The sequence below is a fragment of the Myotis davidii genome, unplaced genomic scaffold, assembly GCF_000327345.1.
Source record: "Myotis davidii unplaced genomic scaffold, ASM32734v1 scaffold269, whole genome shotgun sequence".
In the NCBI taxonomy this organism is placed as follows: Eukaryota; Metazoa; Chordata; class Mammalia; order Chiroptera; family Vespertilionidae; genus Myotis; species Myotis davidii.
This window is the reverse complement of record NW_006383008.1, coordinates 4105825-4131594: the sequence shown is the minus strand read 5'-3', so window position 1 is coordinate 4131594 and position 25770 is coordinate 4105825. Positions and strand designations below refer to the sequence as shown.

The 25770-nt window shown below is 34.7% G+C and overlaps 1 protein-coding gene across 5 annotated transcripts in view; it reads right to left on the bottom strand.

Moving 5' to 3' along the window:
• Positions 1-25770, bottom strand: part of EPHA7 (EPH receptor A7) — a 169881-nt gene that overhangs the window by 4415 nt on the left and 139696 nt on the right. The window contains exons 7-16 of one of the 5 annotated variants that reach the window (XM_006778241.2): positions 24352-24535; positions 18336-18444; positions 17713-17768; positions 13395-13520; positions 12363-12548; positions 11725-11786; positions 10029-10238; positions 9162-9311; positions 2404-2597; positions 1028-1183 (exon numbers count right to left, since the gene is read on the bottom strand). In XM_006778241.2, the coding sequence (XP_006778304.1) occupies positions 1028-1183; positions 2404-2597; positions 9162-9311; positions 10029-10238; positions 11725-11786; positions 12363-12548; positions 13395-13520; positions 17713-17768; positions 18336-18444; positions 24352-24535 (1433 nt within the window). Of the gene's footprint in view, positions 1-1023; positions 1184-2403; positions 2598-9161; positions 9312-10028; positions 10239-11724; positions 11787-12362; positions 12549-13394; positions 13521-13543; positions 14821-17712; positions 17769-18335; positions 18445-24351; positions 24536-25770 lie in introns of those variants that run through there. The other 4 variants (XM_006778242.2, XM_006778243.2, XM_015557692.1 and 1 more) reach the window with 4 other exon arrangements.

Sequence of the window (25770 nt, the reverse complement as noted above, 5' to 3'; positions counted from 1 at the left end):
TGACTAGATGTTGACTATTTTGTAAAATTAATGTCTTTAAGACTTTATGAAAACAGCCTTTGTCAAATAGGACTGTTAACCTGAGGTTTTTAGAATAGCAATACTTTTTAAAAATATATTTATTGTTGACAGTATTACAGATGTCTCCCATTTTCCCCCTTTACCCTTCTCCTCCCAGCTCTTAAACCACACACCCCCGCCCCCCCCAACCAGGTCTTCACTACCCTATTACCCATTTTCAAACTCACTGACTGACAGGAATTGTATCACCCGTAAGCATTATGAGCAGCCAAGGAAGCTAAGTTTGGGATACATTAAATAGATTTCATAAGGCCACATAATCAGTGATGGAGCCAAAACAAAAAATTCACTTTTACTTGCAAGGTCATAGCAATTTCAAAGTTGTTTTATCAGGTGATTCTTATGGTTAAAAAGAAAATTGATGTGATTATTCACACACTTTCCAAAAAGTAAGTTAAACTAAGCTCTTAGTTACAGTAAATTAAATTAAGCTTCTTTTGACCTCTTCAGAAAATAATCGTATTGTATGTCCTAATGCACTTTGGCATTGGGTTTGAAACTTTGAGATTGTTAATGTCAGATACAAATGTGGTGAAAGAAATCCTTAGTTGCAATGAGGAAAGGTTAGGAACTTAAACCGTACAGTCGTTAATGAAAAAGGAAGTCTCACTGAATGATGTTTAGAACACTGGCTATGGAGACAAATTACCTACCACTTAACTAGCTGAGCTAGTTTGGGGAAAATATTTCAGTTCACTGAGCCTTAGCCTGGTTGTATGAGAAACTATTGACATAATAAAACTGTTGCTGTGGGGGTTAAAAAAAAATACTGTTTATGTTAAAAGGCCTATTTAGGATAATGCCTAGCACATAGTAAGTACTTACTAAAGAGATACTTTTCTCCCTTGTTTCATAGTTCAGACCTCTTTAACATGCCTCTACTGTCTACAGCTTGAATTGTACCGTAAACACATTCCGAAATATAATTTAACAAGCTTAAGCTTACTCAATGGTCATTCTGGCAACTGATTCAAGAGAGTTGTAGCCAGCTGCTGTGAAGTTATCTTTATATCTTTCCATTTTAATAGCTTGTAGCCATTCTCCAACTGAGCAAAATGTAGTGAAGTCGGGCGTGTTTTGATCCAGAAGAGGGCTTATTGGCCTAAATAAGAAAAACAACAACAGAAAAATACATTTCTTTCCATGAACTACTAAGGAAAAAAATGTCTTGTCCTATACAAAAATAAGGACATATAGAATCAAAGTACACATTTTAATTGATATTAAAATAATATAAATGTAAAATGTAAATGTGTAAATATTAAAATAAACGGATATACTAATAAAATATAATGCATAAGGTTACCCAATTACTGCAGACTCCAAAATTTATATTTTATTTATGTTTCATGACCACCAGATTGCATCATCCATGCATTTTTAAAAGTACAGCCAGTAGTATTTGGGATCAGTAAATATCTGTTCATTTGCTTCTCTACAAGTAAGTGTGAGTAAAGGAAACACATCTGGCTGCGGACTGACTTGTTTAGACCAGGAGGGCGCCCTTCTGAGACCGTGTGAGTTCACACACCTCCACAAGGGCCCGACTGACCTCCAGTGCAGACCAGAGCACTGGGTCTACCTGGCAGCTGAAGCTGAATAACTACGAGTATGCATCACAATGGAGGAAGTCAAGTTCAAAGAATGGCGTGTTTCAGACACTTTTTGTTTCATTTATTTTTATTTGTTGTGTGTGTGTAACACATTTTACTTTTTTTAAAAAAAATATTTATTGCATAAAGTTTTACATGCCTCCTTTTCCCCCGCTTGACCCCTCCCCGCCATCAGATACTTTTTAACGGGTATACCTCTTTAATCATGTATTGAATTACATTTACAAATGTTAATTTCAGAGAATCCTTTTACATAACTCACAGCAAAACAATAAAATAGATAATAGGTCACAAACTAGGGTACTAGTAATATAAAGCCTAATAATAATAATAATAATAATAATAATAATAGAAATGATTTGAAAATGTGAAATGCCACCCAATCACAAAATTTCAATTTATTTATTTTTTCTAAATGGCAGCCACTGATATCTATCATAACTCTTAAGGAAACACACACACACACACACACACACACACACACACACACACTATATATATATATAATTAGTAGGTCTCTTTAAACACTAATTCAACTGAGGTAAGCTATCTGAAAATAAAAAATACAAATGGTAAACACAATATGTTTAATATGGACTTAGAATGTAAGACACATGTCCATTGGCCATTGGGATGGGGCTGAGGAGATAAATGGTTCATGTGAGCATATCAATTCCCCCCAGGTTCCATTGCCTCAGGTATTTCTTACCTACTGCAGGTCCCCAAGGGTGTTTTCAGACTACTTGGGTTTCGAATCATTTTGTCCAGAATTCCAACTATCTGCTCAAACTTTGGCCTTTCGGAGCGCTCCTTCTGCCAGCAGTCCAGCATGAGCTGGTGCAGGCCCGCGGGGCAGTCCATGGGCGCCGGCAGGCGATAGCCTTCTTCTATCGCTTTTATAACCTACAGCCAGAAGGACATTCAACACATTACCGACTGAGGTTCACTGGTAATTAAATGAATTGCCCAGTAGGCAAAGTGACTTATCCTCATAAAAGTGAGGCGCACCACTTCGCAAAAGACTTCCCCCGACCCATCCATCCATAAATATTAAGCCTGCTATTACGGGGGGTGCATGAGCAGGATGTGATGACATTTTCTAGTCAATTCAGCAAAGGGGAGCAGTAATTAAGTTCACGCAGGTGACAATAGATGGAAAACCTTTTAATGCCATTCCAGAAGTTTTCAAAAGGGAACAGGTTATGGTACTACTTTACTCATATGTGGCTGTGCATGTACATATTTACCTATAGATTTTTCAAGTTGTAAGAGGAAGTGCTGTGTTGCCCAACATTGAATCCTTAAAAGTTTCACTTTTTGCATTTTTAAACAAGATATCAAAATATGTGAATGGTACTATGACAGTAAATATTACCAAGTACATTATTATTTTAAATAATATAAAGTTTATGTGTTTAGAAAGTATACTAGTGTTATATGCTGAAGCCAATTTGTACTGGCTCAAGAAGGTGATTAAATCACCTTGCAACTCCAAGTTTAGTGACCTTACAGTGCCAGGCTGAAATGGGCTTTGGGGAAGTGGGCAGCGGGTGGCAGTGGGGTGGGAGAAAGGGTTACACTAGGAAATTGAAAAAGGTTACAAATCAGGACTTTCCCACCCAGAGTCCTGGTTGTTATACTTTTATCAGAATATCCCTGCCCATCTATCATAAGAAAAGCATAATATGCTAATTAGACCAGACATCCTTCTGGACAACCTTCTGGACAAAGCTGGGGCTACAAGGGAAGCCCAAGTCCCGGGTGTCTGCCAGTGTCCAGAGGAAAGCCTGGATCCCGGGTGCTAGAGGGAAGCCGGTGCCAGCAGCGAGGGGAAGAAAGGCCTACTCTTGAACGAATTTTGTGCATCAGGCCTCTAGTTTATACATAACAGCCTAAACTGACATTTACGAGTATATCAAGCTTTGAATGTTAATAAAAAATAGGCTTCTATAAACATTTGTATGGAGCAATCAGAAAGTCTAAAAGTTACTTATTCAGACTTATTTTTATCTATTTATATGGAATGAAAAAATAGATCTTAAAAATCAGAAATTGTTATAAACCTGAGCAACACAAGAAAAATAATAGAAAGGCAAAGACTACAAATAAGAATTTGCAAAACATTATAATATTCAAGGGGGATTAACAAATCCTTTAATACTAAGGTAACAGTAGAAATATAAGAAAAACTGACAAACAAAAGAGGTGACCTTGAGTTTTTGAAGAAAATAAACCCAAAGGCTGGCTTTAAGAAATGCTGATAAAGTTAGTATTTGTAGGGAATCATATCCTTAAGATGCTTGTTGACATTCAAGAATAGCACATTCAAATGTAAAAAGGTTGTAGGATGGCATTAATAAAGTAGCTGGCATCAACAGTTTTCAGAGAAAATCCTTTGGAAAAGAAACAAAGAATCCACTTGAATTTAAGAAATATCCATATATGCAAATTGATGGAGTTTAAAAGGTAAATAGATTAACTTGATTGCACTAACTTTTGAGAAGTATTGTGAGTATACCATCCTCAAGCCCACATTCTCTCCTGATCACCATGTCTTATAGATCAGTTTACTAGACATCTTCATCTGGACTTTCCATAGGCACCTCCTACCTCACATAAGCACACACACACAAATGATAACTCTGCAAAGATCACAAGTATATAGCTGTAGGAGAAATTAATAAAAAAAAACCTTTCAAATGCAAACAATTTCATGTGGCTTTGTACAGTCCAGTGACAGGCCTATACTTGGACTCAAAAGTGCTCTACATTAAACAACTTAGAAGGAAAAAGACTGTACTTCGGAAAGCTGTGTTATTTAAATAAATTATGCATAAGTAAATAAAAAAATTTCTAAAACTTTATGTATTCAAAATGAGCAAAGAATAAACAGTCGGGGCATTTTCTTCGTAGGGGGAGGAGTGTTTGAGGTTGCTGGAATTGGAAGAGTTTCCTTCAGATTTGACAGGATTGCATTCCCATGTTCATAATGTTGGTGCTGTCCCTACACCATCCTGACCTGTCTCCCTGCTTGCAGTTTGTCTCCCTCCCATGTCCAGCAAGAAAGAATGTGGGTGGAAGGAGCTTTCCTTATTTCTTTCCCTCTAAGTAATATTTTAAATTGATGAACATAAATCTTGTCATGATCTTTCTGACACAATACTCTTCAACATCTCTCCCAGAGGTCTCTTTAGTTTTGAACCCAAAAAATTCTTAAGTCTTTGTGCCAATAAATGCAGTATAATGCCCTTAAAGACTCTTATAGGAATAAAATAGTTAATAAACCTCAGTAGTTGTCTTATTGCATCATAGGAATGATTCCTATTATTAAAGCAAAGGAATAACATGTATCATAATCCAAAATGAAACTTGTAGCTTTCAAAGACACAGTGGTTTACACATTTTTAAAGGAGCAGCAGCAATATATAACATCTAAAATAAGAGATGCTCTGGACTGGGAATCAATTTTGGGCTCTAAGGGCCCCATTAACCATGCCTCACCTACAGGAGCACAAGAGATGCTTGTTGGGAACCTTGGCCTGGCCAGAGCACAGTTTGCCATACATAACTTGGTGTTGCCTGTCCAGATCTAGCCTTAGTATTTACTAAAAGTCAAAGAAAATAATTCATAAGCAATTTCTAATTCTACATAGTTGCCTGTGAAATGAGACTAGGGTAAATATCATCCATAAAAATCCACTGGTATACAGCAGGAGTACTTCGGCATGTACTGTAAAAAAATGCTTAGGAATAAACACAAAGTTGCTCATGGAGAAGTGTTTCAGTATGATTGTAGTATGACCATGGTAATTAAGAGAAAAAGCAGCACCCATGATAATGGGCCTGTATTCACGCAACATGGGATATAACATAATTGGCTTCTGTTCTCTGCTCATGTCCATTTTCATATCATTAACTTCACATAACATAACCCATATCTTACAAATTAAGTACTTCAAACACCTCTTAAGGGATTATGGCAAAGTTTTTAAAAAAATCACAATTTTGTTTCTATATTAATATAAAAAACCCACAGATATATAAATTAGTGGTGGCTTTTAAAAGAAAAATTGAGGGCTCGCAATTTAGTTGAAAATAAATTTAGTTACCATGTATTATATTTTCAAAGCTTTTAAGTGTTCTAAAATGAAACGCTTTAAGAATTTACCTTTATCTCCTATATCTTTATGGAAGCTTATTCTTCATTATCTTTATGACCATTTGCTAGTATAATTAAAAATGTATTGGCCTAACTCAAAGTGAGAAAAAATAACTTTGTTATAAATCCAAAGAAAAGCTAGCTTCTGTGAATGGCAATTATGAGTATTTTCAATTTCTATGATATCTGTTACCTTTGACTACATTTTATATATATAAAGATTTTTCCCTGAAAGGCCATTATGGAAAGGGCTATAAATCTGCAGATTTTATTATTTAAAAAGAATGAAAATGGCAACTTATTGAGAATGATCAGCTTTGATTTTAATGGCAAATAACAAGATTCTAACTGCTTCCATTTGGTGAAAATTCAAGGAAGTTATAAGTACACAAAAATACTATGAGCATTCATGCAAGTGTTAATTGAGTCATGAAGCATTTGGGTGTGGGTGTCACTATACCAATGCATGTTATCTTTTCCCAAGTTTTTCTTGATCACACACACATATGTCAAGAGTGTAATTAAACCCCCCTGGCAAGGAACTCTCTACCTCACTGATTTCTACAGTAGCCCTTTCCTATTTCTGCAGCGTGATCACAGAAACCTCCCCTGATTCAACATTCAGCCTGGAATTGTGTGAACTTGCTTACAAACATAACCATCAATTTACTGCTTATTTTCATGGCATCTTATTAAAGGCGTCCATACTCTAAAGCATTTGATAGTTGAGGGCTTTCTACATTCCTGACAAATTCCTAGCAACTAAACTTAAACACTATAACATGAGTTGATTCACTTAATAAATCAATTTAGGCTAATTAAAAAGGTAATATATCTGAAGATCTGGTGAAAGCAAACTTCCCAGAAAAACATAATATATTCTCTGATACACAGGATATCCATATGCATGAGGAGTTTCAGAGACCTCAATCCTCTCCATGAATTCCTAGCAGAGACTCCAAGTTAAAAAAAAAAAAGCTTTTAGCTAGAGAATTTTTTTTACCAGAATAGAATTATTTTAAATTATTCAGGTTTTCCACCATTTTTGTATTGAAGATTATACATATAGGTAATCCCCCTAAAAGATATATACACTTTAACAGCTGATAACTCAATTTTTACTCCTTTTCAAGTTTAACTGATTTGAAATAATGGGTGAAGCCAGACTAAACTCTGAATAAAGAAAATTTATCCACTAAACTTTTTTATGGGGCTATATAAAAGATAAAGTTTACGGTACAAAACCAGCAACGGTTGATGAATTGAGGCTGCACAAATACTAAACAAAATAATTCTTGATGTTTGTGATTCAATTGCTTTTCATTATCAGTGGATCAGTCATCAGTTTGAAAACAGGAATTGTAAAACAATATTATTCATTTCTGCAGATTCTTTTAAATTGTCAAAATGAACCGTATGTTAATAAATACTGACTTTATAATCATTTAAAGTGTGTATACACTTTTTGGGATACCCTATATAACTGCTCAAATAGCACTTTAACAATAAATGTATGAAATAATAAATATTACCCTATAAGAGGAATATAAACATCAAATTCATTACCAAAACTGAATGGCATAGGAAAGCCCTTACTATTACATAAATGTGTGTCTGAATTTAACAATTAAGACTTTCAAAATTAAAAAAAGAGGCGCTAAAAGTTCTACATCAGAACAAAGCTTTATTCTAGATATCATTTAATGTAATTGATAAAATATTTATTTATTCATGATACACTTATGATATCTTCATGATATTTAATTTTCAAGAAAACTTAGAGAATTCCAAAAATGAAAACTGAAGCTATCTATCGTTTTCTTAACTATTTCTATTATTTGTTTTTAGAAGTTAGGTAAACTTTGAATTTAAGTTATCTTATATTCCTGTCATTCCCTTTATGTTTGTATCTAGTGCAGAAGGAGGGTGTCAAAAGAAATGAAACTCTCCTGAGTGTCTAGGGAATATCAATATTTCCCTTTCTCTGCCCCAAGGATTTGTTTGCTCTCGTTTTGACAGCCCATGGAATCTTTGACACTGACACCTGTCAAATAGTAACAACTTTGCCTCTGCCAAACGCACTCATCACTTAGGCTTTTATCTTTGAAAAACCAAAACCAAAATAAATAAATAAAAATTAAGAAGTTTCAAGTCATCGCTCAATTTAAAATACCAAAAGATTTAAATGACTTAAAAGTTTCACCTTTTCAGGCAGTGAAATGCAGAAATTTGTAGAGAAATATTTTAAATAGACTGAAAATAATTTTACCAACCGTCTGATTTGACTTTAGTTGTCTAAAAATAACTATAAATTTTAAGAACCATATAAATTTCATATGGAAAACTCTAAATAAAAAACAAAGATAATTGGCCTCCATACACCTTGCTAAGCTTTTGCTTCTGACCGTGCCAGTGTGTGCCCTTGGAGAATTTCTCATCAGCTATAAACCAAGATCTTCAGATTTCTACTTCCTAGATTTACACTTTCTCTACTTTTATCCAAATTTCACTCACATAGTCAATAAGTTGTATTACATAAATCTGCCAGTATTTGAAAGTTTTAGACCTATAAAATGTCAATTACAAAAAAATTCAACCTAATAGAAGCAAAAATTCACACTTATTTATATTATTTTATAAGTGGTCTCTTGGTGTGAGATGTATAACCCCCAATATGCTACCAGTTTCTTGTATCAAAGAATAATAGCATGTTTTATGTCTTAGTATGTAACAGGATACACATTAATGAGCACTATATCTTCTTTAGGAATTTCCAAAAATACTTCCACTGTGATTACATTATGAAATATCACTATGAAACACCAATATTGGTCATAAAATTTAGATTGTCTCATGAAATTAAAATTTAGTTAATCCAATCAACAATGATTTAAACAGATTTTCTCAGAACATTAAAGAAGAAGAATAAGATAAAAACAACCACAATCACAACCTTCTTTACCCTCCTCTCCACAAATGATGCTTTTATTCGTGTGACTCTCCCATTGTAGCTGGGCAAGCAAAGCATCATTATTTTTAATAAGGAGGAAATAGCCTGTGTAGGCTTCTATTATATCTAGAGATTTAAAGGAAAACACAATTCTTCAAAATGAAAATCAAAATAAAATTGATTGAACCACTAATTTATGGTAACTATTTAGTAATTTGTTGTATTAATTGTGTAAACTCAGCAATTATATTTTTATAATTCAATAGAAGTTTCATCTTATGAGCCATTGCCTACATAGTCTAGTAATAATGGATATCAATGTATTAAATTATTTTTGTTTAAATAGTGTTACACCTACATCTTGATTTGACATGTCCCAGTACGGTCTCTCTCCGTAAGACATAACTTCCCACATGACTATCCCATAGCTCCATACATCACTGGCTGATGTGAACTTCCTGTACTGAATGGCTTCAGGTGCCGTCCACCTCACTGGAATTTTCCCACCCTGTTATAACAAGAAATCAACATTTTAAATATGTATAACAACTTATACAGCAGAACCATAAAGCTACCATTAAACATCTTTACATTTGGTTGGCAATTCAGCAGTATCACACCTATCCATCTTGAACCTCTCTAAGTGTATTTAAAGTTACTAATCTGTTTTTTTAAAGTCATTACAATATTTCACTTTTATGGCAACTCAGTTAATGGGCCTTATGTGTTCTTAGGAGTATAGTCAAAAGACAATGACAAATTATGCAAAATAATCACTAAAATGGAATGAAATATGGTGTATTTAAGTAAACCCTCACATATTTCCCTTTTGTACAATCTCACAAAAGTTGTAAGACTTAGCATAGCTAATCTTCTTTTAAAATCTTTATTTAAGATAGAATTACATTTCTTTTTGCTACAAGTATGAGTACTAGTAACTAGATGTTGTACATGACTTTACAGTATATTATTTATCTGAACATTCCAATATACGATAAGCATGCTATCATTCTTATTATTTATCCTCTTATCCTATATGTAGATTATAAAAGCAACAATGATTCTTCCAAAAGGAAAAAAAAAAACAATAACAAAACAAACAAACAAAAAAACTCCTGAGGTTAATTTCCCCCTTTCCCCCCCATGTTAATTATTATTAAGCTTTGCTTTCTTGGTAGGAAAATCTTAGGAATATGAAGAGATGCAGTAATAGACTTTTTCTTACAGTTGTTGTATAGACAGCTTCTGGGTCGTCCTCTATAACCCGGGAAAGGCCAAAATCTGACACTTTACAAACAAGATTGCTGTTGACAAGAATATTGCGAGCTGCAAGGTCCCTGTGAACATATCCCATATCAGCCAAATATCTCATTCCAGCAGCAATTCCTCTCAGCATTCCCACTAACTGAATGACTGTAAATTGCCCGTCGTGTTTCTACAGGAAGACAAAAATAAAGTCCAGTAAACTGTGCTTCGAAGGGAAAGAAATCCACATGAAAAAGTTTGCACACTAGTCATTTACTTTTATATAATAGGAATTGTTCTTTTTTATATAATACAGACATTTGTAAAAAACAAAATAAATACTGATTTTACTGATAGGCAAATAATACAAAACAGAGTTTTGGTAATCAGTTATATTTATGTCATTAATATTAATAAATAATAGCTTCATATTATACAAATCCAAAAGTATATGTTAATTTTTAGGTAAAAGTTAGGGAATGGAATATCTGAACATATCCCTGACAGCTAAGTGTTTTCCTCACTAGATAAAAAGTTATAAAAATAATCTAAAAATGTATAAAGGTACAAAAGCACATATATTAAGATATTTTCTCCAAATGGTAAAAAAAAAAAAAGGGAGGACATTTTTTGATTAAAGATAAAGAAAAACTAAGAAGTGGGAAATGATAATATTGGCTGACTGTTTTCTTTTTATACTTTTCCTGGTTTTGCTATTAGTAGGAACATTACTTGCAACAAAAAAATCTCTAAAATAGGTATACTAGGAAGTGGGATTGAACAATATGTGCACCTGGACTGGCTATCATATATGTTTAACCCACAGATTTCTCCAAATGAATCACAAATATGGTGCACAAGGACACTGGTGTTGAGTTAACTTGCTAGGTGATGCTTTCCTCCCAAGAGCTTATAGTCATGCATGTCACACAGATGCAGCAATAGCAGCAATACAGATGTCTCTAAATCTCCTGAATGCCTCTGTAAGTCTGGGTAGAACATACAATTCTAGATCATCTGTGACAACTCTGCAAGTCCTCTTATTGTTTATTATTTTCTCTTTGTCATTCAAAAATATGTTAACATGTGTTCATATTCTTAAGGTGAAAAGTTTTTGGGAATAAAAATGCATATTTTAAACATTTAGAATTTATCATGTATAAAAATAATCACATGCTATTAATTTTAAAAATGTTAATAATTTTACATTTTATGCTTGGTGTTTACTTAACAACATAATAGAAATGGCTCCACAGAGCAGACCTGGGATCATTGTACCAATATTATATGGTTATTTCACTTTTTAGTCTTCTCGGTATTACCACTGTATTTCATCCATAATTGTACTAGGAAAGCAAAATGCTACTCTACAACCTGTATTCAAATGACAGGGCTTCAGGTATCTTCTGTACTTGAGGTAGCATATTAATTGAAACTAGTTTTTTCACTACATTGTATCACTTGAATGATCAAAAAAGGTTCTAGTTCAATTCAGTCTAAGACACTGAATTTTAACCTGCTTTTCAAAGACAACTTTCTAACTTGTTTATAATTTTCACATTTACACTGAAAACACACACACACACACACATACACACACACACACACACTTCAGGAGATTATTTTGTAGCATGTATGCAATATGTTTAGAATGGGAGAATAATTTTGCTACGTACCCTGAGAAATGCATCTAGAGATCCATTTTCCATGAATTCTATTACAATCATGACAGGTTTCCCTAAAATTAAAAACATACATACGTAAGAAAACAAAAGTGTTGCTTCAGAAAAATGCAACCTCAACTTCAAGGTTACTCTCCTTCTCATCCGAGATAAAAGACATGGTGCTCTTTTGAAAGACGGAATGCATCAGAGTTTCGAAAGCTTCCAGTACTGCTGCTAAGGTCAAAAAGTCCTTAAATGTCTGGAACATGGTCACAATTCAAAAAAATTAAACAATAAAAATCAGTGCGCTCTTCTGACTCCTGCTTTGTGAAGAAAACTCAGGGAAAATGTCACTTTATGTAATGTATGAAGACTAAAAGTGCACCACTTCTGTGGTTTTTGAGCTAAGGGGGAAAAGAAAATCTCAGTTGCTTTAGCCATCAGATATTCTTTTATTCTAATCCTGCATTCATTTGATTTTTTTTACCTGAGGTGCTAACACAAAAGAAAAATTGTTTAGTCAGTACATACCAAGAAAAATATTCATTTAGAATGTGCAATATGTTCATAATTGGATTTTTTACTATGTGTGCAATGACACTGATTTCCGACAGTCCATTTGGTAAATGAAAGGTATAATCAATATCTACCTCTTGTGACAACCCCCTCCAAATGGACAACATTTGGGTGGTCAAACTGCCCCATGATGCTTGCTTCGCATAGAAAGTCTCTCCTTTGCTTTTCCGTGTATCCGACTTTCAGGGTTTTGATGGCCACGGCAACATCTCTTTTCCCTGGAAGTTTCAAACGGCCACTGCACACTTCTCCAAATTCTCCTGAAGCAACAGAACAGGCAGATGTGTTTTAATTTCAGAAGTATTTCCTCTCTCAAAGTAAATGCAAATAATTCTTTGAAAGTACTTTTAAGCTTTTCTAAAGTCTGTTACACAAGCTACTATTTTTTAAAAAACTGAATTAACAAAAACTCAGAAACAAAATTGAGAATTAAAATTTATCTAACATACACTGCCTACTAAAGGGAAGGGGACATCAGCAAATCCTAAACACTGCTACCTCTTTTATGGTTTAAGGGGCAAATAGTTCTTCAAGATTTAAGAGTGTTGAATTCGTATGCCCCATGACTGCTAGATTACATGGACTGAAAATGTAACACTATTATAAAAATACATTGAACACATAGAAACTAATATTCCTTTACAATAAGTCATGCATATTAATTTTCTACAAGAAATTAAATAGTACAAGAGCTACTGAATACCTACAAATATAAGAAAAAAATAAAAATGAAAGCTTAGCAAGAAGATGGTCAATCAAGTAAGAGGAAATACATTCCAGCAAAATTCAGAAACATTCTAATTTTTTATAATGCTAAGTGATTTCTTGAAGTACAGGCCAAATTTTAAAAGATAGTTTACAAAAGAACAGTATCTTAAAAACCCAACAGAAGATAAAAATGCACAGATTCTCTGTGTCACATGCTTCTGTTTCACTTTTTTCTCTCTTCAGATTTCATAAACAAGCCCAGCCTCATTGCTTCCAGCAGTTCAGGTAAATGCAAAAGTTCTGTACTTGAGGCTTAATTATTTGCCTGTCATTATGATGTATGACTTTCAATCTTGGCTAAATGGGAGAGCTGAATAAGGAAGCTCCAGCAGCCTTACCTGCACCAATCACACGCTCAATTTTAATACAGGAGGCATCTAGCTCCTTGGCGAATTGATGGACAGCTCTATTTGGGTCCTCATAGGTTTCAGGGTCAATGTAGGTTTTGGTGCCTGGAAATTTAACTGTAATGATGTAAGAAAGCATGACTGTGATGAAGCAAAGCACTTATTGTGCAGTCAGCCCAGGATTTCATTATGCAGAGTGCTCCTTGGAACAGGGAACTTGCTTCCACATCACCTGATTCACAGCAGTGTGAACAGACTACTTCAGTCTGCGGGCGTATAGGTATTATCTGCAAGCTTCTATAGGTTACAGAAGATCCAGCTCAGAGGTTACTAACTGAATTGCTTTTCCAGTAAATCAACAAAATACATCACCAAAATTCTCTGACATGACTTATCAGACTGGAGGTTTAATTAAATTCACTGCTATCATGGCATAGTTCAAGCCATATTGAGGTTAGTAATGGGCTTGGAAACACATTCGTAAATCTATCAGTCAGTCAATCAATCAAATACATACACTGGGAAAAGAAGACATTTCATATACAGGTAGCCTACTACACTGACAGAAATATTAAAAACATTTAGACATCTTACTTATTCTTCTGGTTTATTTTTTTAAAAGACCAACCACCGTTGACATATACATAAAATTAATACAAGAAGTGAGGGCCACTATCACAGACTCAGAGAGAAATCTACTAAAAACATAGTTTCATTTTTACCTTACAGGGCAATAGAGGCCAGAATGTACAGAGTCCAGAGTAAAGTTAGAAAATTTACAATATTCCTGGGATCTGCTAACCATGTATGATACAGTTTGAAAGAAGAATGGTTTATATGAACTTTCATTTATAAGGCTCTGGAAGGAGGCAGCCAATATGCCTCAGAAAAAGTAGTTCAAGATTCAAACAGCATAGAATCATAAAAGTTGCAAAAGTTAAAATCTTAAAATGCACCCGGAAGCATGCAGGTAACATAATGCTATGTCAACTTTAACTCAAATTCAATTACAATAATGTATTCCAAGTCAGTCATATGGTTAAAGACAAAGATAAGATAGGCATATATGTGGTTATATTAATGCAACGAAAAGAATTACACTATATCCTCAAAAAAACTTTATTGTTTTTAACAAAGCCACTGAACAATCTTTTCATTAGATCTCACTATTTGGAGAACAATATATTTCTTTATGTATTACACTGCAGCCTACTGTGCTTATGTCATCACATTAAATTAAAATTATCTTTTAAAAATAAACACATAACAAACAAAAGGAAGCAGAATGTATGAAGGAAAATGGGATTTAAAAATCTTGATTTATTCTGCTGTAGTTGATTGTTTATCCAAAATTGATTGTCTTAAACAATTACTGTTCCAGTTTATAAAACTGACAGATGCTCATTTGTTACTAAAGCTGAACACGAAAAAAAAAAACACACAAGAAGAAAAGAGAGAGGGGATAGAAAGAGAAAAGAGAAAAGAAGGAGTACAGGGAAGAGGGGGAAGAGAAAAAGAGAGAAGGGAAGAAAACAATAGGTTAACCTCCTAGATTGGCAGGCAGATGGAGAATGAGCCATCTTCTCCCTTTTTATTCGCTCTTCCTTTCATAGCTTTTGTTTTGTCTTGTGATAAGGGAGATAGAATGGAGGTAACCTTCTGCATCTCAAACGGGGTCTCTGATGGTTCTTTATTCAAGCTGTCATAAAACATTTTGACAGGCCACAGCGATTTTGGCATAAAAACATGAAATACTGCCCAGCTTGGATTCAAAGACATTGTTGGAAGTGGTAGGAGGAAACAAAATGTAAATTGGGATTGCTTCACTAAACTGCTCCATTGTGTTTATATCTTTAAACATAGTACTTGGGGCATGGAGAGTGGAGTGTGCCTGATCTAAACGGCTGGACATTCTATTACATTCTGTGCTCTAAAAGCTAGTTAAATGGTGCTTTCATATTTCCGTGAAAACTCAATCTGGTGCCTTAGCACCTAAGAAAATTGTTTGTATACTAAAGGAATAAAAGGACGCCTACTTGCCAATAACTAGTGACCATACTGTTGTACTTTACATATCTTAGATACAGTCATGAAATAAAAAAAAGTCTGTTTCTCATCAAATGATAAGAAAAGATATTCTTGTAAAAAGGGTGATTCAGAAATATCAGGGATTTACCAGAATAGGATATGTTAAGTGCACTTTGCTTCATTATTCATTGAAAAATTGATTTATAAAATAAAAAATATTGATAGAATTTCTGAATATTCTGGTCTGTTGCTTCTCATTAAGTCGGTGAGCTACTGTGTGTTTTAGTAGCTCATTTACATTTCTCATGAGTGTTAAATATCTTAAAACCACCATTGATATTTTTGCTCTGGAGATGAAAACTTTATATTTATCAAGCTTATCTTGTCTATGTTAGCAAGTAAAAACATACCGCTCTATTTTTTTTCTAATTACAAACTGAATGTCAATGTAAAAAAAGCAAATGGCATTAAAATATTAAAACTGAGTGATGACAATTAAGCATAAGGCTATATAAGTTTTACATAAGCCATATTTCAACTTACTTTCTGCATTAACCTGCAAACTAAAACTACATAAACTAAAATGTATTTGGTAATTTTGAGAAATAAAAACAGAAACAAAGGTGACATGCTGATTAAAGCAATATTACATGAGTCTGCCATCAAATTATTCACATAGGGACTCCAGTTAACTACGGCCTAAGTTACTCTCCTATATACCTTTTAAATTAGATATAAAAATTTAGGCATTCAAGATTGGAACCTCTTTTTCCTATCTGCGGAAGTGTTAAAATTATTCTCTCATGTCATGAGAGAGAAAAAAGTAAGCTCCATTTTTTCTGTACATCCTTTAACTAAAAACTGCCTATGGCACTCTCATCGCCTGAGGCTGGCTTCTCCCAGGAAAATCACCGCTGGAATAGCAACAGGAAGCCCCAACAACAGGGGCACATCAAATAATCCCAGAGGAGGAGGTGATGGGATCACATGCATTCAGCCACAATCAGGGGGAGAGTTAAGTTTTATGAGGCTTCTACAATTATGACACCCTCTTTAAGCAAAAAGAGATTATACACACAGCCTGGCTAGGGCTTTACCAGGTCCTAAATAGGGGTCTGTGAAAGTGAGGGGCCCTGGAGCTTAGGCTTCTTAATGAAGCCGCCTCTGGTCACACCTTTCACTCTAATTTGTAGTATCGTAAACACCCTTCCCGCCTTCAGTGGCTGGAAATCTAAAGAGTTTCATAATCATTTTAGATAATGTATTATCTACAGCCACTTCTATTTTGAAAACTAGAGTCATAGTACTGGTTCAACAAATAAAAACATATTAAAGAGACTCAAAATTTGTGTCTTTAAACAACACAGTTTCTTGATAGATGCTTATATAATCTTGTTATTTTTAGAATGGGTGCATGACAATACCTTCTTAGATATTAACACAATAATTTGATAAACAATACAATAATTGATATAATTCTTTTGCCATTTAAGAAATTTATCTATCCATAAAAAAATTCTAGTAAAGATGATTGCTACTAAGAAAAATAGTCAGTAAAATTGTTTTTAATACTTTCAAGGATTATCAGAACTAAAATCATTCAATTGTTAGATTTTTACTTTGGATGCATAGAGCCCTAACATTTACTCACATGGCTCTCATTTTTTACTTGTCATCCATAATGAACAAAAATAAAAGTGATGCAGATGGACATCTATTTTCTTCGGTTGCCTAAGCTCTATCCCAAATATGATTTCTAAAATAAATTTTTAAGAACTAGGTAATCCAAATCCACAGGAAAACATTGGAGGATTAAATCCTATTATTGTTTGTTTAATGTCTGGTAAAAATATCTATCAGTGATGGACAATGTATAGTAGCTGAAGAGAAAGTGGTTCCTTAGCCTTTCAAGGTAGCATAACTCACTAGGTGGTAAAGCCTTCTAATTTGATAAGAATTCCTGAGCTAGAACATGGGCCTTGCAACATTTAATGGATTATTATTAGAATAGTAGGAAACATTTGAAAAGGAAAGATTGTGACATAAAGGCAGCTTAATATATCCTGCAGTTATATTAAAATTTCTTATGAGGTTTCATTTATTTTTTTTAATTCACATAAATTTTCATTCTAAATATATTGTCAAATGCTTTAAAGCAGTACTTTGAGCTCATTATATAATTTCAAGGGTGATGCGTTAGGAATTTTTTCATGCCAATATTAACAACCAGGTTTCTGTGTTAATTGCAATATATAAAAGTAGAGAAAAACCAAACACTTACAATGAAAGTAAAGCTCTTCATCCCCTTCTTGGTCAGCTTTGCTATAACCACAGTGCCTGAAAAAAAATCAAATTTATGACAACACAATCAATGATCTTCCTTTATATTTTTAAAATTCAATGAAATATACCTTATTCATTTTTACAACATGCTAGTTAGATCTATAAACAAAATACAAAAACTTCCTGTCCATAGTTATAATAATAACATAGCAAATCATATGATTAAAAAAGGCAAAGAATATAAAGTATTTGTGTGAGACAATGTAGAAGGAATATATTTATAGATTTAGATTTATCAATGAGTAAATATTTGCTTCTACATTTTTTTCCCTGGAAAACAACAACAACAACAGATTTTAAATGGTTTCCACAAACATTAACTAGAATAATTTTCCCCAATAGAAATGACAATACTCATCCCCTTAAACTAAAGGCATTGATTAAGTTCAAAGTATATTTTGATTTCAGAAGAACGAAAACTTAGTGACCTCTAATGTTTCATATCAGACAAAGAGTGTTTGCATTTACTATTCTAATGCACTAAACAATAAGCAATGGGTGACCTAATTCTGAAAAATCAAAAAGTTTTATCTCAGAGATTAGAAGACATTTGTGTTCTACCTTCTTCCAATGATGAAGCCAAAGACCATGAATACCAGGATGATGGTCCCTGCAACAGCGACCACAGCGATGATAATGACAGGATTCTGCTCGCTGGAGACGGCTGTGGCTGCAAAGAGAGCAAACAGGCTCAGCAACACTCAATACCAGGCAAGAACTCAAGAGGTTAAACAAAACCTTATCAACAAGAGATAGCTATGCTATCCAATTCACCTCGAACTTTAAATAAATGCATTCTTTTCTATCAGTGTAAGTTTAAATGTTATTTTTGCATTTTAAAGAAGTGGGAAGGACAGTACTTCATCTATTTTATGTTCCTCAGCTATAATAGAAACCTATAAAATACATCATTGAATGCCTATCTCCCACTTAGTGGCTGGAAACTTAGTTATGAATCAGAGATAGAGATCTTTGGTCTACAATTGCTATTAAATCCCTAATTTTCCTCATAAAGGTATGTGATCCTTCTAGGTCTGTTTTTCTGGAATATAAAAAAAGAACCAAAATACATATTCTCTGCATTTTTTCAAAGTACCTTAAGTGCTTTATCTTTCATGTCATCAATATAAAATAAAGATCATCATGTGATCATAGTCATCATGACTTGACAATTCCCCATCTGAAGAAGAGCAGAATCACTTGTATTAATTTGAAAAAGCATGCAATGCACACATATGAGAGTTTAAGATTATAGAGGAGGTTAGCTATGTATGTAAGAGCAAACTTTCTGCAAGTACTTTAAAAAAGGTTTCAGCATTATCTAATTGTAGACACTTCCTGCATGATGATAGGTGATTCCTCTATGCTCATTAAGGCAAGCCTTGCTGGCCTTTTGGAAGTCTCTCTGGGAACAGTGTATGTTTACATGTCCTTTAAAGCAGCCTTTAATTCCAATTCTTCAGCAAGTCACATGGCCTTCCTATGTCCATTTTTCCAAATTAGTGGAGTTCTAATTATATCGCAATTCGCATTTGTCATATTTCCCTCAGAGTATTATAATTTCAGTGCCAGTATAGCCTTCATAAAGTAATCAAAGAAATATAAAACAATACAAATGTATGTTCCACTAAATGATTCAGTTTCAAACATCATATAACATATCATGTCCAACTAATGTAATTTATTTCTGAAATAATCAATGGCAGTAATTTTTAATTTATGGCAGGATGGAAAATATTACTCCTCCTTGCTAGTGGCAAGGGACTGGGTCTCCAGAGCAGTAAATTATATGTAGGCAGAGTATGTCCTGCCACCATAGGCAGCATAAAGTTTTTTTGTGTGTGTGTGTTTGTTTTTGATTGGCCTTCCTTTAGCTTCTCTAGGTCTTCCTCCTTTTGACAACTCATCTTTTAATTTTGTACACCTATGCAAACCATAGATAGCTTTTACTGAAAAAAACATATAAAGAGTTCTGTTGTAATAATTTCTGCACAAAGGTATAATGCACACTTGCCAATTCAGCACTTGCTGATTTATCCCCAGTGGAACTAAATGAGGCGGGGGCTGAGGGGAGGAAACAACTCTTAAGCTTTATTTTTGAATTACAGCTCAACAACAACAAAAAGATGACTTTAAGTATTTTTGTTTGGTTGATTTGGTTGTTTTTATCTGTCTTTTTATATGTGGTAAGAGAGAAAACAGGATGGAGTAGTCTGTTCATGAAGAAGGAAAAGTATACACATATGTATACAAAGTGTTTCTATTCAATCTATGTGTCTCATGGGTCGATTTCTTTGCTTGTCTTAGGTTCCGTTCTGCTATTAGCTTCAGAAACATAACTCCAATCAGAAAACTGAACTTGGGTGAATGAGGAAATAGAATTTGTGAATATTCATTTATATGTTTTTATATATAGCCAGGGTCAAACTTTAATTTATCCACAGTCAACCTCCATCGTTAATATTTTCAACTATTTCATGGGTAATAAAATTTAAAACTAAGCTATAGGTGCCATAATCAACACACCTAGGGTTCAAAAATGATAAATACAGTAGATTTGACTTTGCATTAGAAGGGGCTTTTAGGACCTATGTGCAACGAAATAGTCTGTTTAACTTCTCTTTTCAAACTGTGCTCAGGTGACTTATCTTCAGTGGCATCTTCCCTCCTGCTCTCCTTCCTAGCGCAGTGAGATACTGTCTCCTGACACTAACAGCATTGGGCCATGCACTCTATCAGCACTTACCTGCATGGCTAGAATTTGTGTATAAGTCTGTCTTTCACTAAACGTTAAGTTGAAACTATCAACTCTGTCATGTGTCTGTACATCTCTAATTCTTAGCACAGTAGCTTGTGCTAAATCATTATTTCTCAAAGGATGGCCAGGGAAGCCTTGAGGATCCCTCAAGAGCTCTCCAGGAATGTGGAAGGCCAAAATTATTTTCACATAATACAATGTAATTTGACTTTTTAAAAATGTTTTTGTTGATTTTTAGAGATTGGAAGGGAAAGGGAGAGATAGAAACACCAATGAGAGAGAAACATGGATCAGCTACCTCCTGCACACCCCCTACTGGGGATTGAGCTGGCAACCTGGGCATGTGCCCTGCTGGGAATCAAACTAGTGACCTCTTGGTGCATGGGATGACACTCAACCACTGAGACACACAGGCCGTGTTAATTTGACTCTTTTACTCATATATGCTCACAAGTGCACAGAGTTTTCCAGAAGTTATATGACGGGGTGACATCATCACCCTGATGGCTAATGAAATGTACGTTGTAAAATGTTTCAGTTTTAATTTCTGATGTGGTGAATATCAATAGATATAATCTATATTAATAAAAGGGTAATATGCTAATTAGACTGGACTTCTTACGGACATCCTTCCAGACATCCTTCCAGACAAAGCCTTCCATGGTAGCAGGGGCTGAGACAGAGGCTGTTAGGGGCGATCAGGCTGGCAGAGAAAGCAGTTAGGGGCAACCAGGCCTGTGCGGGAGAGCAGTTAGGGGAGACCAGGATGGCAGGCAGTGCGGTTAGGGGCGATCAGGCAGGCAGGCAGGTGAGAGGTTAGGAGCCAGTGGTCCCAGATTGCAAGGGGAATGTCCGACTACTGGTTTAGGCCTGATCCCACAGAGAGTTCCTGGATTGTAGAGGCTGCAGGTCAGGCTGAGGGACCCACTCTCGTGTACAAATTTCATGCACTGGGCCTTTAGTCCTATATAATAAAGGCTAATATGCAAATTGTCCCCTCAACTGGGAGTTTGATTGGAGTTCAACTGGGAGTTTGGCCAGGGGACAGGGCTGGCCAGCCAACTGCCCATGACACCTCCCCCCCTACTGTCCCCACCCACGATCGGCCCCCCCACCCCAATTGGGGGTGGGGTCAGCCGGCCAACTGCCCGTGGTTTCTCCCCCCAGCCAGCCAACCACCTGAGGTCCCAGCCAGCCTGATAGGCCCTGATAGGTGCAGGCTGGCCAGACCCAACCATGCATGAATTCATGCACAGGGCATCTAGTACAAATAATTCAAATCTTAATTCCTGAGACCAAGAAGCTTGAAATGGTGTGCTCAATAATATAAGCTGACACTCAAGAGTGCCTGCATGCTGGACACTGACCTTGGCACTCTGGGAACATTAATTTACTGAATCCTCAGAATGCCCTCTGAGTTGGGTGATGGCTAGCGTAGCAACCAGGGTACAGAGAAACAACTCATCCAAAGTCCTACATCTGAACATGGCAGAGCTGAGATGAAACCAGGAATATGTCCACTCACACTGATTGATACTGATAATCTGTTCTAAATTGATGACTTTTAGTTATTTCTTCATTCATTGAATGCTTTCTATGTGTCACTAGCAAGACAATAATAAGAAAAAGAGATGTGATCATTCTTTCATCAACTATATATTCCAGGGGAAGAGAATATTCCTATGCTAAAAATCACCAAATTCTTTCTAATGCAAAAATCAATTTTTAAGATTTATTTCATGTAATCATTCAGTTCCACTACTTTATCTTAATCTCTCTGAGTCTTATTTGCTTCATTTTTATATAATGAAAATAATATGTATGAATCTCAGCACACAATTCACAGTAGTTTATAAAGTTCTCAAACCTATTTGGAAAATACTTTAAAAACCATTTTGAAAATATATTCAAACATATGATAAAAATATTTTGCAATTTTTCAAACCTAATGGTTTATGATAAAAAATGTGCAGGTAAATATAAAGTAGTTGATGTTTTTAAGTCTAAATTATTCATAGGAATATGGAAACATTATTTGAAGTGTTTTATTACACTAGAAATCACAAATATCATGAGGTCAATCTAAGTAGAAAGCTATGAGAATGCATTTAACACAAGATCATGAAAATGTTTAAATGTTGAAATCTCAACTTAAAAATGCTTTAATATTTTTGGATGTTTAAATGTTAAAATCTCAACTTAAAATTCTTTAATGTTTTGGGGCCATTGAACTTATTCTTATTTTTAAACTTACATACTCCATTTAAAAAATAATAAAAAATAATGGCATTAATTTTATAACAACAAATTATGTGGCTTTTTAAAATTGATGCTTTTATAACTACAATTATAAAAAATAATTTCTATTTCAAATTTACTTCAATGTTTTATTATTTGAGGTTCTGAGAGTTACTGCTTAATTTAAAAATATAAAAAAATTTTCTCAGCCAGTGTTGTTCAGTGGTTGAATGTCCACCCATGCACTGTGAAGGTCACGGGTTCTGTTCCCGACCAGGGCACATGCCTGGGTTGTGAACTCTATCCCCAACAGGGGGCATGCTGAAGGCAGCCAATCAATGTTGATGTTTCTCTCTCATTGATGTTTCTATCTCTCCCCCTGCCTCCTTCTCTCTCTAAAATAAATAAAATCATATTAAAAATAAAAATATAAAAATTTTTGAAAGACAAATACTGTTAGCAAATTTAGCAATCATTAGGTAATACACAGGATATTTAGTCTACCTTTTAAAGATTCATGAGAATATTTTTCTGGTCAAAATAATTCTTTGATCAAAATTTTATTAATGTATTTAAAAACATTTATTAAAATTGAGGAAAGAAAATCATATAATAATTTTTCGATCATTTTTGTTTAGAATTTGTGGGAATGCTAGATTGGCAAGATATTGATGAGGTAACAGCTGGTGAACCATTGCCTGAGCAGTGTTATCAGGAGAAATAAAAACATTTCGGAATACAAAAATACACTCTGAGACCTCAGCTAGCTGAAGAACAACCAGCAGTGGTACTCAAGCTGTTCTGAACTTGCACTCTGGTGATAAGCGAGGACACCATCTAAGATACTTCTGCTTCTTTGTGATACACTACAGACACATGGGTTGTTGTGCTCCTATGTTGCATTATAAAGAGAAGCAAAATGATAAAAGGGATACAAGATACTGGTAACATTTTATTTTTAAGCTGAGTGGTAGATACAGAGATATACATTTAAAAATACTTACTATTCATATATATGTTAAGAATATTCTTTAGTATGCTTAAATATTTCACACAAAAAAGAAAAAAAGTGATAAAAATAAACATAAAAGCATGTTCTAAGATCTTCCTGAGCTCAATTTTTGAAATTATTACCAAAGGGCAAGTAACTCACAATCAACATGGATTCTTACATATCATTTTTCTCTGGCCCACCCTGGCGTGCATCCTGACTTCGTTTGGGGTTTCTAAAAAGAAGTAGCTTTGACTGATACAACTAGAGTAAATTCATTTTGGCGTCTATACAACCACCCTGTTTATTGAACAAGTCCTGCTTCTGTTCCTAACTTTATCTTTTTCAAATAAACCCAGTGTGTATTAAAGAAACTAATTGAAGTCCCCAGTTTCTAACATTGCAAAACAAAACTGCACATTTAAAAGTATTATCCTGAATCACCTCTACAAAGTGCATATATTTGCAGACATATTTGCCTTTAAAAGTAAAAATTATCTTAAACCAAATCATCATCCCCAATAGTTAACAAAAAGTGCAAGAGTTTAAAAATATAGAGAGTAAGAATCCAAATCAAAGGTGGTAATTACCTTCAAACATTTTACCTGTAGCTTCCTCTAGCGTAGCCACGTCAAGCCTGGGACTGTAGTTTCCATACCCGGCGGCAGTGAAAGCCCGAATCTGGAAAACATACACTGTTCCTGGCTTCAGGTTATTAATGGAGGCTGAAGTGGACTTGGTTTTTACTGTCGAGTAGGTACGCTCCCTTTGATCCTAGAAACAATATACACAGGGCATATTTAACTGGGATCGCAACTAGGCAGTTTGACAGCTAATTTTGCAATTTATTTCAATTTACTGCATTGTTATTATAAAGGTTACATTGGATATGCTGTGGAATATTGTACGCTGAGTTGTTTCTCAAATAATATAAAATGTAGATGTGAACACATGCCTTTGTTGTATAAATTTCAAAGAGCAATAATTTTGTTTAAACATTTATGATATTTGGAACTTTTGCTTTGATGGTCGAGTGGCAAGAACTAGTTAGCCATAAGGAAAGTAAAATGCCCTAATGACCAAGACATGGGTACACCTGTAAAATCTATGGTTCAGTAGAGGTCTTCACTTCATAAGATAGTCCTTTTAATATTTTTCCTGAATGTTATTTAGCAAGCAAAAACCCATATGTTAAAAATGAAGAAAGCAATTAAATCAAGAAATTTAGCTAGCACTATTACCATAGTACAGCAATTTTCAACCAGTGTGCCGCAAGAATTGTTTAAACATGCAATACTGACTAGTCTGAGACTCTGACCTCTTTTCTGTTAGATGGTCTAATAAAAAAATTACAAAAGCCAACACAACAATAAATCTGGTGTGAATGCCTTGTCTTGAACCATAAATACATAGGTCATATAATAGAGTTGAATCTTATGGGTCATGTTGCATAATAAGGTTGCATCTAATTGGGTAATTTTTGGCATTAGAATCCTATATACAAGTGTAGGCACTGATTTTTTTAAAAATTCACTTAGGACCAAAAAGAGTAGGTAATTATTATTCTTTTTTAAATCAATCAAAATTACACTTATTTTTATCAGATCAGCAAAAAACATACTTTTTGGTGTGCCACAGAATTTTATTGGTTTATGTGTGCCATGAGATGAAAAAGGTTGAACATTGCTGCCATAGTGACATTATCAATTGTTTCATAATAGAACTAGAGGCCCAGTGCATGAAATTCATGCACTGGGGATAGAGGGGAGTCCCTCAGCCTGGCTTGCACCCTCTCGCAGTCCGGGACCACTCGTGGGATAGCTGGCAGTCAGACATCCCTCTTGCATTCCAGGGCTCTCGCAGTCTGGGCCCCCTCACTTCTTACCTCCCATCTGCAATGGAGGTGGGAGAGGATCCCGTCACTGCTGCTGCGCTCGCTAGCCCTGAGCCCGGCTTCTGGCTGAGCAGCACTCCCCCTGTGGGAGTGCACTGACCACCAGGGGGCAGCT